At 37.8% G+C, this 16570-nt stretch overlaps 1 protein-coding gene across 1 annotated transcript in view; it reads right to left on the bottom strand.

Annotated features, from left to right (window-relative positions):
• The window catches only part of LOC137995658 (uncharacterized), a 57543-nt gene extending 41414 nt beyond the window's left edge, over positions 1-16129 (bottom strand). The window contains exons 1-2 of the mRNA XM_068841181.1: positions 15988-16129; positions 14583-14699 (exon numbers count right to left, since the gene is read on the bottom strand). Coding sequence (XP_068697282.1) covers positions 14583-14699; positions 15988-16129 — 259 coding nt within the window. The remainder of the gene's footprint in view (positions 1-14582; positions 14700-15987) is intronic.
• Between the last annotated feature and the right edge of the window lie 441 nt (positions 16130-16570).

Raw genomic sequence — 16570 nt, 5'->3', positions numbered from 1 at the left:
AAAAAACCTCTAAGTAGAAGGAACAAAGTGCCACAGTCCCAAAAGACGTCTATTGTTATCGCTATTGTTTTCTTGAAACAAAGGAACGTATGCATAGTGAAGTAGGGACCTGTGCGGAAAACTTGCCAAATTCATTGCCTAACTGGTAATCTCACGCAATAGACCGATATCGCATGAATCACGAAGCGATGTGTGCGATATCAAATTTTCAAGCAAATGGAACAGGAAAAAGACCATTTCAGAGTGAACTGTCAATAAGCAGGGAATAGGAATCACACTAAGTAAAATTAGAAACCAATAGGAAAATTTTAACGTTCAATTCAAGATCAAAAAAGAAGTTTTATTGATGTACTTGATTCCACTTTATCTCTGTAAACGAGATCATGTATTTCAACGAAACACGCCAGCTTAGTTTGGAACAAGTTCTATTTCTCTCAGCTTTGCGGTGATTTTGATTGAAATTTTCTCTTCTTCTCCTTCCTCGGCTTCTCTCGAGGCTTTCTTAGCTTAAATTTCTCCAATTCTGTGGCCTCTTGTCTCATGCTCTTTCGCTTTGCTTCGACTTTCCCGCTCTTTATCCCAATGCTCGTCATTAATGTTTACTGCTTTTTCACTTGTCCCCATGAGCTATCGCTCAGTAGGGAGATGAAAACCGACATGAAATACCAAAGTTTCGGTAATTCTGGAAATTCCGGCAAAGAGGGTGCACTCAAAACGTTTTCCCAAATTTCTGCAACTATTCCTGAAACTTTGTCCGTTCCATTCAATTTCAGACCGGAAATGTAGAGAATTTTGGTTCAATGGAAAGCGTCCTTGGTCTCGGTTCAACATAAAAAGCATCAAACTTGGACATATGGTCAATCTCAATGATGTTGTCAATTTGTCGATTGGTTCAAATTTAAAATTCCCCACAGTTACCTGGGCAAATAGCTTAAGCAATACGGTAGGTAAATGCTGTTCTAACCGAGAGACGTTAGGAACATTTGGAAGGCCTTCAGGTGATTTCCGGAGAGTTCTAGACGTCTCCAGATTTTTGCACTCTGAGGTATGCAATTTGCCTTATAAATGATCTTAATTGTTCATTTATAAAAAGGTCTAAGGTAATTTATAAGGCACATGGCTGAGATTGCGATGACTGTTACATTGGGAAAACAGAATGAAGACTTCAAGTAGAAAAGCTGAACATTTTAAAGCCCTCGCACAACAAGAACATACATCAGCTATTGCTGATCATATCAAGGCCATAGGACACAATCTAAAATGGGATCATTTTCAAATTCTAGCATCTAGAAAAAACTGATTACCACTGTAAGATAAAAGAAACCTTGTTAATACAGGAGCTCAACTCGGATCCCTACTTGGAAATATGTGGATGATACTACTATTGCTGAGATCGTTCCTAGAGAAAAGGACAGCCACGCCCAACATGCTGTCAATTACGTGGCAGAATGGTCTTCATGCAATCTGATGCAACTCAATGCAGCCAAATGTAAAGAACTTGTTATTGACTTTAAGAAATTCAAACACTCTTTTGAGTCATTGGTTGTTGGTCACAAGAATTTAACAGTTGTTCAGAACGCTAAGATCCTAGGTCTAACTATGATTAAATATATTAATTCGTAGTTTTAAGTACATTTCGCGCCGACGTATATATTTTTAGTCTTAGATTTTTAAGATTTCAGTTAGATTCATTAATTGTAATTCTTATCCAACTTGTAAATAGTCTTATATTGTTATAATAGTTAATTTATTTCCATAAGGTCGCAATAGTAGCAAGTATGATAAATACTGTAGGAAACAGACAACTTTTTAAAAGACATGTTTCGGCATGCTTATGCCATCATCAGTTTAATGAGTTCCTAAGTGTGAACGGTTATAAAGTCTACGGGTAGATGAAAAAATTATTACAACATGACGTAATACAAAGCGGGTACTATTTACAGCGTGACACCAAACATCAAGCTGTAAACTAAAACGTCAAAAAAGTGTTGTAATGCTGCAATTGTTTGTTACGTTCCGGTTTGATCTTATTTATATAAAAAGATTCTTTGAGTTTTAAATCAATTGAGTTGCTGGCAGAATCCAGAGTACTGAGGCACGAAGTGGAGTATTTGTTCTTACATAAAGGAGATGTGTTGAAATGCTCTAAAAATATGCGAGTTTTTATCGCCTTCCGTGTGTTCCTTTATCCTTGTAGAAAAGTGGCGACTAGTTTCGCCAATATAACGGGAATTATAACCCGCACAAGAAAATTGGTAAACTACCATGGATTTTAGAGCAACAGGAGTACGATCTTTAACACTAAACATGTTTTTAATTTTGAATGAAGTGAAAACTAATTTGATAGTCAGGTCAGATTTGCAAAAGCGCTTAGTAAGTTGTCGGAGTTTAAGTTTCGCTATTTTGGAATAATGGCCGACAAAAGGGAGTTTAAGATAACGTGTATTATTGTCATCATCGGATAAGGCCAATTTTATAGCATGATGGAGTAAAACTAAAGAAATTTGTTAAGAGACCAGTGTAAGTTTTTTTATGAAAAACTGAAAAGATAGAATCACGCGAAGAGTTGTCGACAAGTATGTCAAGAAAGGAGAGTTTACCATCATTCTCTTTCTCAAAAGTGAATTTGATGTTAGGGTGCCGTGAATTGACCCTCAATTTCCGATCAAAAAATCCGACCTTAAATTGTTCTCATTCGCTACAGCCGAGACTCATTTTCTTTTTAATGGCAAATTTTATGATCAAGTTGATGGGGTAGCGATGGGCTCTCCACTAGCACCCATCCTAGCTAATCTTTTTCTTGGTTTCCACGAGGAAACGTGGCTAAATAATTTCAACCATTTGCATCACCCTCTACTCTATAGGCGTTATGTGGACGACACCTTCTGTGTCTTTCACAACGAATAGGATGCTATATCATTTTTTGATTACATCAATTCACTGCGCCCTAACATCAAATTCACTTTTGAGAAAGAGAATGATGGTAAACTTTCCTTTCTTGACATACTTGTCGACAACTCTTCGCGCGATTGTGTCTCTTCAGTTTTTCATAAAAAAAACTTACACTGGTCTCTTAACAAACTTCTTTAGTTTTACTCCATCATGCTATAAAATTGGTGGCCTTATCCGAACTCTTACCGACCGAATCTATACAATCAGCAACACCTCCTACGGCCTTCAAAACGATCTTAATAAACTCTCTGACACCTTGAAACATAATTCATTTCCCTCGCACATTATTGACAGAACTTTCAAGCGGTATCTTGACGGGTCTTTTTCTCAAAAAAGCCGGAACACTAATGATGACAATAATACACGTTATCTTAAACTCCCTTTTGTCGGCCATTATTCCAAAATAGCTAAACTTAAACTCCGACAACTTACTAAGCGCTTTTGCAAATCTGAGCTAACTATGAAATTAGTTTTCACTTCATTCAAAATTAAAAACATGTTTAGTGTTAAAGATCGTACTCCTGTTGCTCTAAAATCCATGGTAGTTTACCAATTTTCTTGTGCGGGTTGTAATTCCCGTTATATTGGCGAAACTAGTCGCCACTTTTCTACAAGGATAAAGGAACACATGGAAAGCGATAAAAACTCGCATATTTTGAGAGCATTCCAACACATCTCCTTTCTGTAAGAACAAATACTCCACTTCGTGCCTTAGTATTCTGGATTCTGCCAGCAACTCAATTGATTTAAAACTCAAAGAAGCTTTTTATACAAATAAGATCAAACCGGAACGTAACAAACAATTGCAGCATTACAACACTTTTCTCACGTTTAGTTTACACCTTGATGTTTGATGTTTGGCGACCTTCTTTCCCGCTGAAGTTCACTCAGCTTTCCATCCTTCCGAGGTCGGTAAAATAAGTACCAGCATGCATGGACTGCTTAGAAGTGGCTGCAATTTGCGCCTGTATATGCTTCCAGTCCGCTGGGGGTAAATTGATCATTGTAAAGCGCCTTTGAGACTTGTGATAAAGGCGCTATATAAATGCACCACTTTACTTTTACATTTTTTACTTTTATTTTGCTTGGTGAATGATTGAAGGGTAATTTTTCACCTCTTGCAAAAATAACCCTCAAAGGAATCTTTAATTGTTCACACCGATCAAGAAGATCAAGAATTTTCAATGCCTTCTCTTTTTTTTTTGTTAGTCGTTTTCCTCTTCCACTGATTCATGCTGCTGGCTGTATATGCATTCTTTCTTCCCAAATTTTGTGAATACGTATATAATTCGGGAGGATTTATTTGCATGCCTTTTCCTTTTTTATGAAGTTCAATTCCAAGACTTGCTAACAAACCAAGAAATCCACCTTTTTGTCCTTTTCCCATTTTTATTCCACTTTGACTTAATATTGTTTTAAGTGCTTTTTTTTATCACGAGGTGTCATTTGTTTTACCAAATTATAACGTTGAACATTTTGATCTGTTATTCCTCTCCCAAATATTTCTTTCAATGGCTTATCAGCACCAATACTTATATTTGCTGCAGGAATAAATTGTTCAGCAACAGCAACTAAGGTAGAGAAAAGACTACCTCATATTGTTACTCCTTTTCGAATTTGTGTTTTTGATATTTTAAATTCAACACCAACACCATTTTTTTGCTTTTTGTAATTTTATTCATTTGGGTTTTTGTATGATTAATACCATGACTTCTCCTTATAAGCATAACCCTTGTTTTAATAACCTCTATCTTGTTAATCGCCTGTCTAATAAGTTTAATCCAATATATTATATTGTGCCATAATTCCTTCCTCTTTTCTTTTACAAAACAAACTAAAGTACGACCAATTCTCCAGCAACTGTGTTAAAAACAACTTCATTTTGATATAAGATTGCTGCATAAACTATGTAATTACTACCAGCTACAACATTTAACCCATAAATTTGAATAATTAGTTAGATTTTTATTTTTTTACCATTGTTGAAATCATTTTTCCTATACCTTAAGTTAATTACATCGTTGAACATTCTCGGTTTGAAATCTGAATCAATTTCTGGATTAAAATTCGTACTCCTTTTTATTAATTTCGAGAACGTAAGTTTAATCAAAAATCATCAAATATATAAAGAATTTGAGTTTGATCGTTGTTTCATGCCGCAATTTGAAGAAACAAACAAACATGTGTCCAATTCCTTAAACCAGGTGAAATTTGTTCCTTTCCATTTTTATCTGTTCCTTGTGTTGATTGATATAACCTTTACCAAAGGGAAATCCTTTTTTTTAAATAACTGTTTCTTTGTAATTGACTTTTTGATGTAAAAACCAACATTGGAACCCATAGTTCAAGTTTAAAAACTATGTATTTGCTTGCGTTTCCACCAGAACAAAGGACACATTCATTATCTCTTGGTTATTATTAATTTTGTTTTTAAATGTAACTATTTAGCGGAATAATTGTGCTTACAAATTGTCTAATTATTGCTGATTTCAATATTTCATCTTTCCCCTGAATGACATAAATCTTGTGCTGCAAAGTTCTACTGTTAAATTTGTATAAAGATACAAAAATTCTGATGATGCTGTTGTTCTTGTATACGTTTTTCACAAAAATAATTTTATGAATATTGTTTATATTATATATTCGTTTTCCATAGTATTAATATTTGTGTCTAAATTAAATTTAATGCTGTTTTTTTTCCTATTTTTCTTGGATCTCTAAAGTTCATCTTTTTTCCCCGCAAAACAAGGTTAATAATATGTTTCAGAATTTTTCGTGATTTTGAAGGAATTGTTTTACCCCTTGCCGTATTTTATCTCCTCCTTTTTACCCATGGTATTTCTTCCAAATCGTTACCAAGCCCACCAGGACCACAGGTAATAAAACGAGGTGGATATAATTTAAAAAGTGATGGAAACTTTGATTTGGAAATTAAAAATGGAGAACTTGGAAAATGAAACAAGTAATAATGATGCCATAAGAATACATTAATTGGATTTAAGAAAACAACAACACTTCTAGATGGAGTTCTCCAGGAGTTATTTCAAATTATAAAGCAGTGATCTATGGTAGCACTGATTCAATTCACGCAAATTCTTTATTTATATAATTCTCAAAATGTTCGATTAATGAGTGACTCTCAAGATCAATTTGCAAGTCAATTATATATTCCAAGTTTTAAAAAAATTGGCGGGCATACTTCTTCCACAACAAGTCATATAGTTGAAACAAAACTTAACGTGAGACTTGTCATAGATTTTCCGATGAAACTTCACACACTGTTGTAACATGTCTGGAAGTGATAAAAATGTAATAAAAAGGGGGTACCGCCGTGCTAGTTTCCATATCACGACGCCAACGATTACAGCTATTTGAGTTACCTTGACAACTGCCATGCAACTCCAATGTTGGAAAAATTTAGCTCGATTTTATAAATGATGCAAAGGGTTGCACAATGCCAGAGCAGGGAATCACCTTAACAAACAACAAATATGCTATTTAAGATATTGAAGTGCCTGATGTACGAAAAAATGAAAAACAACTGAATAAAAAAATCGACACAAATTTTCAATCACCTTTAGACATGGAAAATAAAAACAAATTGTTGCAAACGGAACAAACAGCTCTGATCTAATTACAAAACAAAACCTATGAGGTGGAATAAATTTAAATATCTCGTTGATGGAACAAGTAATAATGATCCGATAATAAAACTGCAACTTGAGGAAAATAGATAAACAAATAAATAGAAAAACTAAGTTTATATCGAGAAGTATGACAGGAAATTTATACATGAATAGTACAAATATTATTAAACCTTGGATATGAAACAGACAGCCAAGAAACAAATGTTGAAGAATCTCATATATATGAAAAAGGGCTTGATGTAAGTTAACTTAAAAGTGATGTATTTTTTCGCAATCTGTTCAGAATTATAGTGAAAAAAGTCCTTTAAAGGACGTGCAGATGTTACTTATGTTTGAATTGTTACGCTTATTTATGGTTGAAGTAGTAGCGCGCACTTTCGTATTTCAGTGGCGTAGTAGAAATTTTGTATAACAGTTTTTCTTCATTCACCCTGAAGAAGACCGACAAGTCAGTCGAAATATAGGTGTTCTCTATAAACGTGTCTTGTCTTCATTTGTGTTTTATATATTGCTTCATGAAGAAAACATCTACACGTATTAGATGCTTGTTAAATCACCAATTTATTTCTTTTGTGATAATAAAATTGATGGTTTGTTAATCTCTTCATTCTTTTTTTTTCACAGACTTTGTCATAACGTAATTGAATAACTCAATCATAACTTAATTGAAAACGATCTAGTTGGAATAAAAACACTAAAAAATAGATAACACCGAAAAAATTGATGATAGTTTCTTAGCAAGTGCTTTGGTTTTCGAATCTTTTTTTTTTTTTTTTTTTAAATGAAAAGGTATTGTGTAAAAGAAAAAAAAAGCCAAACAAACTAACAAACTTAGTGTGTTGAGACTCATGGAAATCTGAGTAACAGTCTTAGACTGGCTCTCCAAAAGGCTTAAGATTTGGAATGGTCAAAAAAAAGGGAAAACGATGAATGCAACCAATATTTTTAAAAAGCACATAACAAATGGTATACAAAAGATAAAAAAAATAGTTGGTGGTGATATTGGTATTCATAAAGCAATTAGAAATTTACCGAAGCCGAAAAAGGGATGCACTCTTCCAGGTCATAGTTACATCGGTCCTTATTTGGACTGATAAAGGTAAATAATTTTATAATCAAAACGTACATCCATTTATATCAGATTTGTCTGACGGGTTTATCCTGCTGAATTATGTTATTATTATTATTATTATTATTATTATTATTATTATTATTATCCATGTTGTTCTCTCACATGGTTGCCGATTACCGATCGTTTATGTTCCTCCACACGTTGATGTAGGTGTCGCTTTGTAAAGCCGACATAATCTGCATCACACAGATCACACGTAAAGAATTATACAAAGTTTTTCTGATAATAATAATAATCACTTTGTTTACCCTCGGATTTTTAGAGTAACTAGTAGCTAATATCTCCGATCATTTAACACACACAATTGTGAAGAATCCCAACTGGCGGGAGGCAAACCACTTGGCTATTTTACAAGAAAATTGAACCAGGGACTACCTGAAACAAATGAGTGGTCAGAACGCGGTCTTGAACCCGGGATCTCCGGATCTCATGGCACGGGCCCTAACCACACTGCCTCCTGATCGACAGTTGGAGGTTTAGATTTTTCAGCTTTAAGCTCATCTTGGATCTTATGGCTTTTAAAGACAGGATGCACTCCGGTATTTATCTTTCGGCTAAGATCACTAAGTTGCTAGTTTGTTTGCTGATCTCTGATCTTTAAAATGCAGGGGTACTCTGACGGGAATTTCACCTGCTTGTTGCAGGGGGCTTGTGTTCCTTGTCACCTTCATTTCAACAATAACCTTATGGTATTATGGGTAATGCAAACATGTGAAGATTTCCTTTAGGTGGTTGCACTCCTAATGAAAAAATTGCTATTTTGAAGAACGTTTAAAAGCGTGGTTCGGCATTGCTTTTAACAGAGAATGTTTGCACTTCATATGAAGGTGGCTATCGTAGTGCAGAAGCAGCCCAGTTGTATATTTCTTTAAGTGTGATCTGTGTCATGCAGACTATGTCGACTTTACAAGCCGACACCTACATCAACGTGTGGAGGAACATAAACGATCGGTAATTGGCAACCATGTGAGAGAACAACATGGAAACGAACCATGTGAAATCGCAAAGAACTTTAGGGTCCTGAGAAAGTTCTCGAACAAGTTCGAGTGTGTGATTTTTGAAAAGTTTTTTGATTCGTGACCATAAACCAAAACTAAACACAGAGTGATTCCATCCGCGCAAAGCTGTTCCCTTAACACTTCTAATAGTTTTCATTCTCTTCACCTCTTATTTACACTTCTTTATCCCATTCTGTTATTTTTATTGTTCGTATGTAAATACTTAGCTTTTTACCTTTCATACCATTGTTTCAGAAATTGTATATACGCAGAAATCAAAACAATGGAACCCAGCAAAGCCAAAATCATAATCAGTCGATACTGGATTGCATACATTTGCAGTACAACCCCCAGAGGGCCTGACAGAGGAGCTTGATTACTCAACTTTTGAAAACGCGTCGGACAGCATTCCAGGGAGCTTGCCGGATTTATATATTTATATATTTATTTGATTTATTTATTCATTTATTTGGGGCCGACATGGAGATGGAAGAACAATAACAGTCAACACGTCGACCATTGACAATGCCTATAACGAGATTACAAAATGGCGGAAGAACACTTTTCTTGTCCCCTATGGGAAAACAGGAAGAGATTTCATTGATAAATTAACACAGCACATAAACGATTGGAACAATGAGTCAGAAATGCAACACATTGCCCTTAAAGCAGCTATTGTCCTCCTCGCTGTTGGGTTACAAAAACCGAACCAGAAATCTAAGGCGAAGGAGCACCAAGAGTGCTTAGCTAAACGTCTGGCACTGTGGAAAGGGGGCGAAATAGATGTCCTAGTGCGTGAAGGGCGGATCATCCAAAGACGTCTTACCAACTCCCGTAGAGCTGATCCACCCAATAAAGCAAGTGTTTTTGCAAACCTTGTCATGACAGGCAAAATTAATTCAGCCTTGCGATACCTCAACGATGAAGACGGCGGGGGTATTTTGCCCTTGAGCGATGACGTCATGAGACAACTTAAGGAAAGCACCCTGTGGCACAGGACGCCTCCGTAGCTTCTCTACTCTTTGGATAGAAGAAGAAGAAGTTCCAGATACAGTGTACTACCAGATCAATGGGGAGATGGTTCGTGACGCTGCTTTAAGGACTAAAGGCTCTGGCGGACCTTCGGGTGTAGACGCCAATGGCTTTAGAAGAATACTTGCGTGCAAATCTTTCAAGAAATCTAGGTCCGATCAGTGCACAGCTATAGCTACAATGACCAGACGACTGTGCACGGAATTTGTTGACTTTCTTAGTATCGAGGCAATTTCAGCCAATCGTCTGATTCCACTTGACAAAGGAGAGGGTGCAGTCCGGCCGATTGGGGTTGGTGAAGTAATACGGAGGATAATTGCGAAGTGCGTGATGAGAGTAACAAAACCAGATGTCGTTGACGCAAGTGGCTCGCTGCAGGCATGCGCAGGCCATAAAAGTGGGAGTGAGGCTGCCATTCAATGCCCAATATTTTCGACGCTGATGACACGGACGCTGTTCTTCTTGTTGACGCCTCAAATGCCTTTAATGCCCTGAACAGAGCTGCTGCGTTGCACAATACAAGAGTGCTATGTCCAACCATAGCTACTTATGCGATTAACATCTACAGACAGCCTGCGAGGCTCTTTATTATAGGCGGCCAAGAGCTTAAATCAGCGGAAGGCACCACACAGGGGGACCCTCTCGCTATGAGCATGTACGCCATTAGTCTCCAGCCACTGATAACGCGTCTACACGTCTCAGACTCAGCTAAACAGTGTTGGTTTGCTGACGATGCAACGGGAAGTGCTTCCCTGAAAGATGTGCGGAAATGGTGGGACGAGCTATCAGAGAGTGGTCCGGCGTTAGGGTACTTCTCCAATGCAAAAAAGTGCTGTTTGATCATTAAACCTGATAAAGAACACGCTGCTATGCAGGTATTTGGTGACACAGCGATTAACATCACCTCTGAAGGCCACAAGCACCTAGGTGCAGCTCTTGGATCGAGGTCATTTCTGGAAGGGTACGTGGGCGAGAAGGTAGAAGACTGGGTAAACCAGGTCACCAAACTTGCAGAGTTCGCCTTATCACAACCTCAGGCGAGCTATGCAGCGTTCAGTTTTGGGCTACGGCACCGATGGACGTATTTCTTAAGGACACTGCCCGATATTACCGACTTGTTAGAGCCTTTGGAGCGTGCGATAAGCGAAGTCCTCATACCAGCTATTACGAACCACGCAACAACTGAAACCGAGCGCGAACTCCTTGCGCTTCCTGTACGCTTGGGAGGGCTTGGGCTTATAGATCCAGTCAGAGCCTCACCCAATGAATATGAGGCTTCAGTCAGGGTCACAAGTCCCCTAGTAAGGCAAATTGTGGAGCAAGTGCATCAGACCCCGGATGTGTCAGAAGTAAAAACACTGCAAATAAGCGCGCGTAAGGAGAAGGATGAGTGTATGGATGAGAGGCTAAAACGGGTGAAGACCTCTCTGCCGACAGGAACCAAGCTAGCTGTAGAGCTAGCCACGGAGAAGGGAGCATCGAACTGGCTGACAGTAATTCCCATCAAAGACTTGAACTTCAATCTAAATAAGAGAGAATTCACAGACGCGATCAGTTTGAGATACGACTGGGAAATCACCGACACACCGAAAGTGTGCGTATGCGGGGACCGTTTCAACGTAGATCATGCGGACGTGGCGGGTTTATAATACAGCGACATAATGAGCTTCACGACCTGGAAGCAGAGATGTTGAGCATGGTATGTAATGATGTGGAAATAGAGCCGGTCCTTCAGGAAATCAATGGAGAGACTTTGAACAGAGGTGCCAACATAGCTCCTGATGCGCGTTTAGATATTAGCGCTCGTGGCTTCTGGGAGAGACAGAGGATTGCATTCTTCGATGTCATGGTTTGTCACCCTAATGCATGTTCTTACAGAGATCTAAGCCCCAAGGAAATCTACGGGCAACACGAGAATGAAAAAAAACGCCAATATGCAAGCAGGGTGATGGAGGTGGAGCAAGGCACCTTTACGCCACTTGTTTTTACTACCACAGGCGGAATGGCCGAGGAATGTAAGAGATACATACCACAGCAGATTAGCTGAACTACTCGCCATTAAGAAGGGAGAGGACTACGCCAGCACCGTGTCCTGGCTAAGAGCGAAAGTATCGTTTGCTTTCCTCCGCTCAGCTCTCCTCTGCCTTAGAGGTTCCAGAGAAAGAAGAAGGAATGTAGACCTTCAGGAAACAGACATTAGAATCGAGAATGTGACCGCCAGAATTTCTTAGTTTTCGTAATTTTAATTTGGTTGTTTTTGTTTTTTTCTGACTGATATTATCTGCATATATATATGCGAGTATCTGCATATATATATATATATATATATATATATATACATATACATATACATATACATATACATATACATATATATATATATATATATATATATATATATATTTATATATATATATATATTTTTTTTTTATTTTATTTTTTATTTTTTTATTTTATTATTTTTTATATTTTTTAAATAAGAGTGGTTTTTCTTTAAGGAGCTTATCTTTATTTCCAATTTTTTTTTAGTCAGAATGCTATCATGACATGAATTTTTCTTACCACAAATAAGAATATCTTCGTACGTTTATTGTGCTTCATACTAGTCTCTTTTTTAATGGAAAATGAATTGTAAATAGGTTTTAATAGTTTTCTTTTTGTTTTACTTCTTACTTGTAAATAGCAATTTGCTTGGAATATGTTAATAAAGGGATTATTATTATTAAAAAAAAATTATGATTATGATTATGATTATGATTATGATTATGATTACTATTATTATTATTATCATTATTATTATCATTATTGTGAGACAATGCTTAAGATATATCAAATACAAGGTGTTACAAATGAACCCACTGGGAACTCGGAAAAATCCGAGCCCCAGATGGCATTCGAACCTACGGCCCTCCGTGATCTAGTACGGATGCTCTAACAACTGAGCTACCGGAGACTCTATGGTGAGCAAGGGCGAAATGTGGGTATTTGACTCGAGCTGCATCACGCAGCCACAGAGTCAAATAGCGACTGAGAGCATAGCTCATAACTGCATCACGCAGTCACAATGAGAGCATCATTGAAATAGAGTTGCCTGTATTTCTGTGAACGATGCGGTCAACCAACCACCAAGGTGAGCGAATGTGAGACAATGATTAACATATATCAAATACAAGGTGTTACAAATGAACCCACTGCGACCTCGGATTATTATTATTATTATTATTATTATTATTATTATTATTATTATTATTATTATTGGATTCGAGTCGATTCTCTCCAGTTGTTCCACTGGGTGACGTTTATTGTGTCCCAGGTAATCCTCGCTTCTCCATTTCCTGCGGTTGGTAAAGGTTCATGGTCATACCACTTGTCATTACAGTCTATCCCATACTTCCTGCACATCCCCCAGTGTATCCGCAGGGCCACCTTGTCGTGGCGCTTTCTATACTCACTCTGGGCAAGCTTCTTGCATCCACTGACTATGTGTCGTACTGTTTCAGTGGCATCTCCACACAATGTACACAGTGGTGTCTCTGAGGTCTTATCCATGCTGTACTTCATCGATTTTCCTCTTAAAGCTTGTTCCTGAGCAGCTAGAATCAAACCTTCTGTTTCCTTTTTTAAGAATCCATTCCTGAGCTTCATCTGATATTTGTTGATATTTCTTGGACAAACGCACCATGTAGGGCTTTCTCCTTGCAGTTTTTAACTTTCTCGTCTTTCCTCCTCCTCACATAGTCCTGCAGACTCTCTTCTTCAACAATCACTCTCTTCTTAAACGCAGCGTGAAGCATCCACTCTGTGCTATCTATTAGGTAGCCATGAAGGGATTTGCTCTCCCCCCTTACACACTGCTCGATGCCGATCAGTCCTCTTCCTCCATCCTTTCTTGGCAGGTACAGCCTCGCAACATTACTCCTGGTGTGCAGGCAGCCATTCATTGTCAAGATCTTCCTAGTTCTTCTATCCATGCTGACTACCTCCTCCATTGTCCAGTTCACAATTCTCCCACTGTAGCGTACTACAACTGCAGCCCAGGTATTGATGCCATCGATCAAATTTCCTTCATTGCGTTTTGATCTACACAACTTCTTCTTCTCCTGATATACTCCGATGTTATCTTGCTTTTCATCTTGGTGTTAAGAGTCCGGTCCAACTGTAAGCTGCCATAGTATTTGTAGCCTTCCTCCTCTATTTCCCCGATATACTGGTCGTCGGGTAGTTCTATTCCGCTACTACCAACTTGTCTTCCCCCTTTTCATTTCCAGGACAGCAAACTTTTTTAGCCCAAAAGACATGTTAATGTCTTGCAAGAAGATCATTACTACTTGAATAAGTGAGTCTACTTGATCTTTGCTAGCACCGTACAGCTTCAGATCATCCATGAATAGTAGCATTCATGCATATCTACTGCCATAATAATGATAATAATAATATTGCAATCGCGTAACTTTTTAGATTCTGATAAGTTTATCATGTTCTTTTGCTTTCAAAAATCAGAATAATTACATGGCTTTAATTTTACGACACTTGGTTGAAAGCCACTCTTAAAGGTAAACTGTCACGAGAAGCGCATGCGCTAGCGTCTTGCGAAAACTTGAAAAGCTTTAGGTAAACTTTTTTCAAGTTGAAAAGACAAATTCAAAATGGTGTCCACTGTGGAGGGCCATGGTGGACAAAAGAGAAACTCCAGCGAATATACGTGACTCACGCGTGAATCCATGATCGCGGCTAGAAATTTTCGTGGGCTGGAGAGCAAACAGACTTGTGCTTGTGCAGCTCATAATAGTGCTTAACTGATCAGTGTTGTCAAATACTTACTATTTTGTGTTTTAGTACCAGGCGTTATCTGGCTTATGATGGAGGCACTTGCATATTGGACTCCAGTACGTGATTTGTTCGAGTTCACCAAATAAGCCACTCCCTCAGAAACGTTCACTAAAAGGTCAATAAATAAGAAAAATAGTAATGATAATAACAATGGTAATAAGGAACGAAAATGTTCATTTCATTTTCCGGATACAGAATCTTTCTAAACAACTAAAAACAAAACACCCTTTTAATGGACGTTAATCACATGGCGGCCACGTTTAGTCCCAAGGGATTGAAAACGTTTCTTTTTGCCCCACCGAAACTCATTCCTAAACATTTCAACTAGAGGCTCGGGGTACCAAATCTATTGTCTATGGCCAATATGGCCAAGGGCCCATGACCTTAGCTGGTCAGTTCTCAAACGGGGAGTGTGATCAGCTGATGAGTATGTCAAATACTTACTAAAAAGAATTAAAAAATTGTTGTCCTTCACTAAAAAACTTTTTCTGAACGTTTCGGTTAAAATACTACAACCTTCTTCACCATAAAATGGCTTAAGAATGTAAATGAGTGCTCAAAAGAGCCACGAAAACGTCACTTGGGATTACCAAGGGCCTTGTAAATGTCAAGAAATGTAAATGTCTTCATTAATGGCATTCCGCTCGCAAGTTAAGTGCCACGCTCCAAGAAATAAACTTTTTGACCATTGGGAACAACGGTCAATGATCTCGATATCGTCAAGATCAAATTCATGATTTTTTTTATGAAATGTTGTGTTAATACGGAATTCTTTTCTCCCGTGAAAATCGCTCTCGTGTGCTCTATAGCCCTGGATCTTAGGGCCCGTGATGTTTGACCAATATAGATTTTGTAACAATCTTTACAATTGATTTTACAGATCACTAGTACTCCTGCTGATAGGTCTTTACTAAATTTGTCTTTAGGTTTTTTTTTATAAATGGAACTAACAGTTCTTACGGGTTTATGGGCAACATTGGTATTAAACTGATTTTAGGTTCTTGCGATTTTCTCTGAAATTCCATGAATGTACGGCAAAGTAACTGAACCTCTGTTGGTTTGAGACTGGTTTGTAGAAAAAAGCGGTACTTTGACAGTTTCTAATAAATTGGTCGGTGTAACCATTGCTTTTTAGAGCGTCTACCACATGTTGTACTTCGGATAATTTGTCTGCGTTTGTGTTGCAAAGGGTGGTGGGAGTTGCTTACTATTTTGTGTTTTAGTACCAGGCATTATCTGGCTTATGATGGAGGTGCTTGCATATTGGACTCCTGTACGTGATTTGCTCGCGTTCACCAAATAAGTCACACTGTAAGCTGCCAAGGTATTTGTGGCCTTCCTCCTCTATTTCTCCGATATACTGGTCGTCGGGTAGTTCTATTCCGCTACTACCAACTTGTCTTCCCCCTTTTCATTTCCAGGACAGCAAACTTGTTTAGCCCAAAAGACATGTTAATGTCTTGCGAGAAGATCCTTACTACTTGAACAAGTGAGTCTACTTGATCTTTGCTAGCACCGTACAGCTTCAGATCATCCATGAATAGTAGCATTCATGCATATCTACTGCCATAATAATGATAATAATAATATTGCAATCGCGTAACTTTTTAGATTCTGATAAGTTTATCATGTTCTTTTGCTTTCAAAAATCAGAATAATTACATGGCTTTAATTTTACGACACTTGGTTGAAAGCCACTCTTAAAGGTAAACTGTCACGAGAAGCGCATGCGCTAGCGTCTTGTGAAAACTTGAAAAGCTTTAGGTAAACTTTTTTTTAAGTTGAAAAGACAAATTCAAAATGGTGTCCACTGTGGAGGGCCATGGTGGACAAAAGAGAAACTCCGGCGAATATACGTGACTCACGCGTGAATCCATGATCGCGGCTAGAAATTTTCGTGGGCTGGAGAGCAAACAGACTTGTGCTTGTGCAGCTCATGATAGTGCTTAACTGATCAGTGTTGTCAAATACTTACTATT

Source organism: Montipora foliosa, chromosome 3, assembly GCF_036669935.1.
Source record: "Montipora foliosa isolate CH-2021 chromosome 3, ASM3666993v2, whole genome shotgun sequence".
In the NCBI taxonomy this organism is placed as follows: Eukaryota; Metazoa; Cnidaria; class Anthozoa; order Scleractinia; family Acroporidae; genus Montipora; species Montipora foliosa.
The sequence above is the reverse complement of the archived record's forward strand: the minus strand, read 5'-3'. Positions and strand labels throughout refer to the sequence as shown.